Source organism: Panthera pardus, unplaced genomic scaffold (genome assembly GCF_024362965.1).
Source record: "Panthera pardus isolate Hobbes unplaced genomic scaffold, ASM2436296v1 HiC_scaffold_21, whole genome shotgun sequence".
NCBI classification, from domain to species: Eukaryota; Metazoa; Chordata; class Mammalia; order Carnivora; family Felidae; genus Panthera; species Panthera pardus.
In genome coordinates, this window is record NW_026526777.1 from 38,235,424 (window position 1) to 38,243,261 (window position 7,838).

Here is a 7,838-nt window from a genome sequence, read left to right on the forward strand (position 1 = left end):
GGTCTCCTGAGTCCTGCTAGCACCTAGAAGCTGGGACTTCATTTTGGACACCCAGAGCTCTAGGGTCCCCACTCCTGAATGGGAATAGTTGCTACCTGGGCTTTGGTCACAAGGTCCAAGGCGGGTGTCTATGGCAGTAGAAGATAGACTACTTACAAGAAGGTCCCCAAAGATGCAATCCCCACCTAGGGTGCCCTCATACTCCCTCCTTTCTAGCAAGGCACGAAGTCCATCAGTAAAACTCCTTGGAAATGTTGAGAAAGAGAGAGAAAGATCAGTTGTCAGGACCACAGGCTGTGTTTGAGAATCAAGTTGGGCAACATTTCTCAACTCTAGTTTTTAGAGAGAACCGTGATTAGTGAAATGCGTCTGTCCTTGTGCTACTCAATGCCTTCTTCTTGCTTCTCTCCCTCCAGCTCTTAGGGTGGGTTGTCAGGGCTTGCAGGGTGGCTTTGCAGGTGTCCATTCAAGACCCTCAGAGCTCAGCCCGGGGCCCTTCACTTCAGAGAAGATGGGGCCTTAGAGAGAGGGAGTACCTTGGTCAAGAATACCAAAGGCAGGGGCGCCTGGGTGGTTCAGTCGGTTAAGCGTCCGCCTTCGGCTCAGGTCATGATCTCACAGTTCGTGGGTTCCACCCCGCGTCGGGCTCTGTACTGACAGCTCAGAACTTGGAGCCTGCTTTGGATTCTGTGCCTCCCGCTCTCTCTGCTCCTCCCCCATTCGCGCTCTGTCTCTGTCTCACAAAAATGAATATATGTTTTTAAGAAATTAAAAAAAAAAAAAAAAAAGAATACCAAAGGCAGAAAGAGACCAAAACCCAAACCTCCCACTCCCAGCCTGGGGCACTTAGCACTGGACCACTCACTGGGAGCTTAAAGCACTGGTCCACACTGTGCTGAGGAAAGTGGAGGTATGTACCAGAGCTGGGTGTGTGGAGAACGGGGATCCCCTCTCGTTTTCTGTATGGAGTCTTATCCCTGCTCCCTTGAAGATGATCATTTCTGGATATAGCTCCACTTTGTCCACCACTGTTGCTACCGACTAAAGGGACAGATGGGCTCTGGCAGAGATTCAGGGGTTTCCCCCAGAAACCCCTTCTTGATTCATAAGTAATGAGACCACTACCGAGGACTGGCTGTGTGCCCCATCCTCAGTGAAGCCTCCCAACAAGTTTATGTGTTAGCTGCTGTTACTGCTGCCATTTTCCAGCTCAGCCCGGAGAGGGAAATGACTCCTCCAAGGTAACACAGTTGCTGAGTGCCAACTACAGCATCCAAGTCTCACCTTCCACCCTTCAGAGCCCACGGATGCGGTGTTTCCCCGCCTTTCCTGAGGAGGCCCATTTTGGAGAACCTTAAATAGTAACCCCCACATTCTAACGGACTTTATAGGAAGTGTGGGCTTTGGAAAGCAGAGTAGAGAAGAAAATCCATTCCACTCCCTTTCTGTGGCAAAGAAGCGCACGTGCCTTGCTGCTTGGCCGATTTTGTGCTGAACTTACCCAGAGCTCTGTAAGCAGATACAATCTTGGGGGTTGAAAAAGAATAATGTGGGGAGGGGAGTGGGAAGGGACTGTTCCCTGGACTAAGACACTGCTAAAACCTTTAAATATCCCTTGAACTTTTTTTTTTTTCTTTTGGCTCCCTGCGATGTTTGGGTGTTTAGATTCTGTTGCCACGTGTGGGCTGTTTTTAGCTGCCTAGTTCCGTCCCCTCCCGTTTTAACTTTTTCCCCTTCCTTTTGCACATGCCCCAGCATGAAGTTTCCAATTCTTATCTCACTCAGCAAAACATACTAAGGCTCATCTGAATGTGGATTCCCTCCACTGTTCTCCAGGGGGGAAGTTCAGCAATAGTCAAGTCTCTGCTTAACCCCCTTCCATGGAGGAGTAACACCCTCCCCGCCCCACCCCTCCTCTACCCCCCCCCCCCCCCAATAACCCCAGTCGGGCTTCCTTCTCAGGGGGAGAGGCATTCTTTGCCTTTGTGTAGAGAAGCGTTTTGGTCCGGGGAGCTTTTCTTGTTCCTCTTCTGGATGGTACAGGCTGTACACGCTAGAAATCGGTGGAGTTAACTGAAGTCAGGGTATGGTGAGGACACACAGGACTGAGATATTGATCACTCCTCCAGGGGCACACACCTTGGGGCTCTCTTCCCTTGCCCGGCTCTCTCCCAGTCCCCCCCTCCAACGGCAGGCATTTCACAGTTCTCCTGGGGGCTGGGGGCTGGGAGCCAGGCAGAAGTAGTTTTTGTTTTCCTTGGATAAGCATTTCATTCACGGGGTGGATTTACTCCTCTATCAAGATTCTTATCACTTTTAGAGTTTCAGTGGGAGAGCGAGGCAGAGAACGCCAGGCTCACGCTCCGGTGACCAGCTGACAGCATTTTCCATCCAGGGTGACTTGGAGATTCAAAACCAAGAATTATTTGAATGAAACAAGACCAATAAAAGGAACGCAAGGCACGATGATAATAAAAATAAAAATAAATGACGAGGAGCTGTGGACTTCTCAGTCATAATTACCCTTCTCTGGCAAGGACCAAGAAGCTGGGCTGGCTGTGTTTACCCTACGCCCTAAATTGAATTTCCCCGCAAGGACAGGATTAAAACACAAATCTGGCTGGGGTGCATTAAAATGCAAACTGGTTAAAGATTTCTGTAGGCATCTCACGAAGAGAAAAAAAAAAAAAAAGAGGACGGGGGAGTTTCACCTGACACCCTCCATTTTCCTGTTTCACTTTATAATGGTGCAATTTATTCTAGGGCAATAGGTAAGTAGTATATAGATACGTAGAAAATCCCAAATAATTTTCATTTAAATTTACAAGCGTTCTTCCTTCTGGTCTTGCAGCGTTCTAGGGGTTGTGCCGACACGCCCGGGGTTTACCTGCAGGAGGGTGGAGTGTGGGGGTGTGGGGCTGGCGGTGAGGGAGTGTGGGCGTGGGGGTGGAGGGTGGGGCCGGGAGAGCCGTTACCTGGGCGAAAAGTAAAGCAAAAACAACCGCCCCGTGCTTCCCGCGCGACGTAGCTGGAAACCGGGTCAGGTACAGGGCTACATCCTCCAGGATCCTGCGTGGAACCCCTGGGCTCTCAGACCGGCTGGTGGCGGGGGGAACTTCCGAGGCTGGCCTCGGGCGTTGTCTTGGCTGCCCGGAATTTTGGCGAGGTTGTGTTGGCTGAGGTTTGGGCTTGGGGGGAGAGGAACCCGGGTGTGGGGGGACCTGCAGCTCTGAGGGTCTCTGCCTCAGGCGGCTGGGCAATCAGAGGGTCTGCGGAGACGGACAGATCTTCTCCGGGGGTGCAGGACTGTTATGTGTGTAAGCGGGCGTGGGGGAGTGGGGGGAGGTGGGGGAGACCCCTCCATCACTGCCAACTGTAACTGCTTTAGGGGAGCAGGTGCGGGGGTGGGGCTGACGGCGAGGCCCAGGTTCCAAGACCCTTCAAATTCTTACCTCAAGTTACCAAAGCATGATCTTTGATCACCTCTCTCCCAAGAGGCAGGTGGAAGCAGAGGCTTCTGCCCCTGACCGTGCCCCCACTCCCCACGCGCGTACGCGGGTCCCCCCCTGCCAGGCAAGTTCGAAACTTCGCCGGCCACATGCGCGTCCACATATATTCGTCCTTGGGCAGTTGAGAAGGTCTCTGGTTCTGCCACTCTCGAAGCTGAGACAGTTGGGGTCGGGGAATCGGAAGGCGGAAATTGTTTTTAAGGTTCACGTCCAGTTCTGCTGAAGCCCCAGCTCTAATCTGAGGCCATAGGACCCACCCTTTCCCGACAACTGGGCTTGAGGGTAGAAGGGATTTCTTTTACGAGACTTCGTTTCGGCTACGGTCAGTGCGTCCCCAGTCCCGGCGGTCCTGTCCCAGCCAATTCCGCTCTCGGCGCAGAAAAACACGTGAAAGACGAAGATGGGTTTTCCCTAAACGTAGCCTAAGAGGGAGGCGACCCCCCCCCCCCCCCCCCGGCTCGCGTAGATCAAAGCACCTTCTCTTTCCTCCCAGCCCTGGCCGCGCGGTTTCAGCCCCACTCTTAGCGCCTGTTGCCTCTGATTTTACAGCTCTCTTATCGTTCCATGCTGTGTTCGTTTCGCTGAGAAACTGTCAATTTCAAACTCTTTGTGGTTGTTTAAAAAAAAAAAAAAAACAAAAACCCACTCCGCTCCGTCCTGGCCCTGGCCCGGGAGACGGGTTCTCCACCGGCCGGGAGGCGGTTCCACATGTGCGCTCGTGCGGGGTGCGCCGGGGCTGCGGGCGCACAGTGCCCGCTGAGCGCTGCCCTCCGCGACTGGGTTAACGGGCAGACTTCTCGCGGGCCCTGCCGTGGCGGTCACCCCCCGCGGGTAACGGTGGGGGCTCACGGTAGGGGTCCCTTGGGCACCTCTCCCACAGCGGCGACTACCACTTCTGACACTACCCTGCCCTCCATTTGAGAAGGATCTTTTGGCGGGGGAAGGGGTATTTTCCAGAGCCTCCAGAAAATGACCACGCATTTTAGAGAAAGGTCGTGCCCGCTTCCCAGCCTCACCTAGTCTGGGCTGCGGCCAGGCCCCGCCCCTCCATCTCCCCCCATCCCCCAACTTAGCGGAGGGAGAGATGCCAGCGCAGTGGAGTCATGCCGCTGGCTTGGGCACCATTGGCTCATGCCTGGAACACGCAGCGGCGAGTACGCACATCTGGCGGCCAGCCCGGACGGCTCCGGTCCTGATATGGAGAGAGAGGGCGGGCGGGTGTGTGTCCGAGCGCGCGAGGCCGGGAGAGCGCGGCCCTGCGGGCTCCTCCCCGAGCTTGCATCACCAGTGCCCCCCTTCCCTCCCCGCTTTGGCCCCTCCTCCATCCCTCTCCCTGCCCAGCCTAGTTCGGCTGGTTCTCGGGGGAAGCTATTAATAGCATTACGTCAGCCTGGGACTGGTAACCCGGAGTAAACGGGCACACCGCCAGCTGGAGGGCTATAAAAGGGGTGATGCAACGTTCGCCGAGCCACAGTCGCACGCAGCGAGGCGCGCAGTGCACAGCGCTCTCCCGGCGCCGCCGCCCGAACCCGAGCCGACCCGCCAGCCCGCGCGCCGGCCGTGAGTCCTCGGGGCTCGCCCGCCCGCCCCGCAGACAGACAGCCCGACCCCGCCCCGACCCTGCCCGCCCTCTGGACCCTGGCCGCCCCGAGTGGAGACCGGAGGTGAGCGCTGGAGCCGAGTGAGTGAGCGCGGCGAGGGTGGCTTGCTTTCATTCCCTCGGCGCCCCTCTAGTGACCAGTCCCGCGACCCCTGCGCCCGCCCCCCGACCCGCGCGCCCAGCCTCCGGCTGCGAAGGAACTCTGGCCGAACTTCTGCCAGCCGAGGCTGCTCCACAGCGCTTCGGAAAGTTTCTTGCAAAGAACTTTCTCTTTTGACTTGGGGCGCGAAAGGTTCCCGGCGACGGAGACGTCGGGCTCCGGTTCCTCCACCGGCTCCGGGGCACTGCTCTTCTTGGCCCTCGGCGCTTGCTTACCTCTCCCGGAGCGGGCGTGGGGAGGTGGGTGCGCGGGGGGTGGCCAAGGCTCTCCGCCTCGCTGGCCCCCGCTCATCCTAAGCTCCGAGCCGGGCACCGCCGCTCCCGAGTGCAGCCTTCCCGGGGCCCGCCGAGAGGCACCGAGGCCGGGTGCCGGCGGAAGGGCTGCCCCAGGGGCCGGAGCGAATGAATGGGAAAGGGACCGGCGAGCCTGGGTGCCGGGCGCGGCCGCTGGGGGTCGCCCTGCGCTCCCTGGAGCGCCGGGCCGCGGGACCGCGCCGGAGCCGGGAGCGAAAGTTAGTTGCGACAAGTTTAGAGGTGGCGAGCGCTCGGGTTGCTGTCCCGGGGCGGAAGGCGGAGAGGGCTCCCGGCACAAGCGAGCGTCCAGCCCCTGGGCCTGAGACTTCCTGTCCCAAAGCTCTCTCACACGCTTTCCCTATCTGTGACTCTTCCTCCGGCGGGCCCGCGGATTTCTCTGCTTTTCGCCCGTGGAGACCCACCTCGGAGGAAGCGAGGGTGCGGAGCCCCGTCAGATAATTGAGAGCACGCCTTTGTAGCCTGGTGGTCAGGACTCTGAGCGCTTACACTGCGCCTCGTGTCTTTGAGCCTCAGTATCCCCAGCTGGGAGAAGTGGGCCCCTCCCTCTGTTTACAAGCACCAAGTGGTGGTTGACCAGATAACCACTGAGGTTCTGTTCTCTCTGGCAGAACTTCTCCAGATTCCAGTGGTATAACTGAAAGAAAGGGGGCCGGTGAGGAGACCTGGATGATTTGCAGGGGGGGGGGGGGTGTCTCTGAGACCAGCTTCGGTGGCAATGAGGGGGAGGGGACTTATCCATGGGCATGTCTTCCCTTCCTTTCTTTCCATTGAATTGGTTCTCCTCTCCATTTTCATTTCACCTACTTTCTTTCCTCCTAACCATTTTCTTTTCCCTAATTTTACTACCTAGATCACATACGCTTCTTACAAATAAAGGCATGGCCAAACCCCTGATGGAGCCAGAAAAAAGAAAATGAGTGCTAGAAAATCTGGGTGGCCTCCCAATGCACGTATTTCAGTGTGGGTGACAGTCCCCTCTGTTGGGGGCTTCCCGGACTTTAAATGAAGGAGAAATTGTTCTTACTGTCCTTTCGTTTTATGTTTAGTATTTAGCGTAGAATAACGCTGCAACATACAGACTCTTGCCTTGAGGATGTTCTGGACAAAGCTTGAAGTGGCAGAGGGGTTTGTAATTGTATTGTCTGCATGGCTTCAGAGACAATGTGACAGGTCGCTCTCCAGGCTGACAGTGTGGATAAGATGTAGCCCACAGCACCTGTGGCAACAGTTGGAGCCTTCCCATTCTTCCTGTCTGAACCCCACCCCTGTCTCTCTTTTGGCCCTGTCTCTCCATTGTTCTCTTTCTTTTGTACTCCCTCCCTGCCTCAGTCCTGTCAAAGCCTCTTCTGTGGTGGATACCAGGTTACTAAGACCACTGACCCCTCATCTACCTGGCCAATGACTCTATTCTCCATTTGCCCTACTGGTTGGTCCTTTTGGGGTTGAATCTCTGTTGGTGATAAAGGAAAATGAGCAGTGGGTGAGTGGCCAACAGTTTGGCCACGGGTGGGCCACTCACCAGCTTTACGGCCCTTGTGCAAGTCACTACCTTCCAGGGTCTCCTTTTACTCAATTGCAAAATGAAGATGTGACCTAGGTGACTCTAATATTGGGCGTTTTATCCCATTATCTAGAGCCCGTGATTTCCTCTCGTTGCAAATTGGCTGGGCATGGAACAGGGTCAATGGCTCCAAGTGTTACCCGGCTCGGGGAGGAGGAAGTGCATAGGCAGGAGACCACAGAAACCAGAGATGGTTCCATACTTGAGAACTGGTTATTTCTCAAGTGTGTAAGAGCAGTGGAGACAAGGTTTTGCCAGCAAATAAATAGTGGGGTAGAACTGACCTGGTGTGTTGGGAGCCCTGGGTCAATCAAGGTGTAAAAGAAGCTGTGAATGACCTAAATTTCATTAGGGTTCTAGCGCATTCCTGATCGATAGGGCTAACTTGCATTGACAACAACATTTTGAGTTCCCTCTGAAATGGGGAAAGTGGAATCACAGTAACAATGGCTCCTCAGTTCAGGTATAAATCCACTTTCGTGCCATTTATATAATCGTCTTAACTGCCCTGTGAGGGAGTGGGGGCAGGGGGTTTTGGTCTCATTTTACGGATAAGGAGACTGAGGCCCAGAAACCTTGAGTGGCTTGTCAGTGGGTGCTCAGCTTGTGAATGGTAGTGATAGGCCTGTTCCTGAAGCTCCAGCCTTACATCGATGATTTTTAGGGAGGCTGGGAGAAAGACCAAGATAGAAAG

The 7,838-nt window shown here is 55.5% G+C and overlaps 1 protein-coding gene across 3 annotated transcripts in view; it reads left to right on the forward strand.

Annotated features, from left to right (window-relative positions):
- The window catches only part of ATF3 (activating transcription factor 3), a 58,402-nt gene that overhangs the window by 41,115 nt on the left and 9,449 nt on the right, over positions 1–7,838 (forward strand). Inside the window, exon 1 of one of the 3 annotated variants that reach the window (XM_053909149.1) lies at positions 4,918–5,190. The exons of 1 other annotated variant lie outside the window; for it this stretch is intronic. In XM_053909149.1, the coding sequence (XP_053765124.1) occupies positions 4,961–5,190 (230 nt within the window). In that variant the 5' untranslated portion in view covers positions 4,918–4,960. Of the gene's footprint in view, positions 1–4,917; positions 5,191–7,838 lie in introns of those variants that run through there. One more of the 3 variants, XM_019428838.2, reaches the window with a different exon arrangement.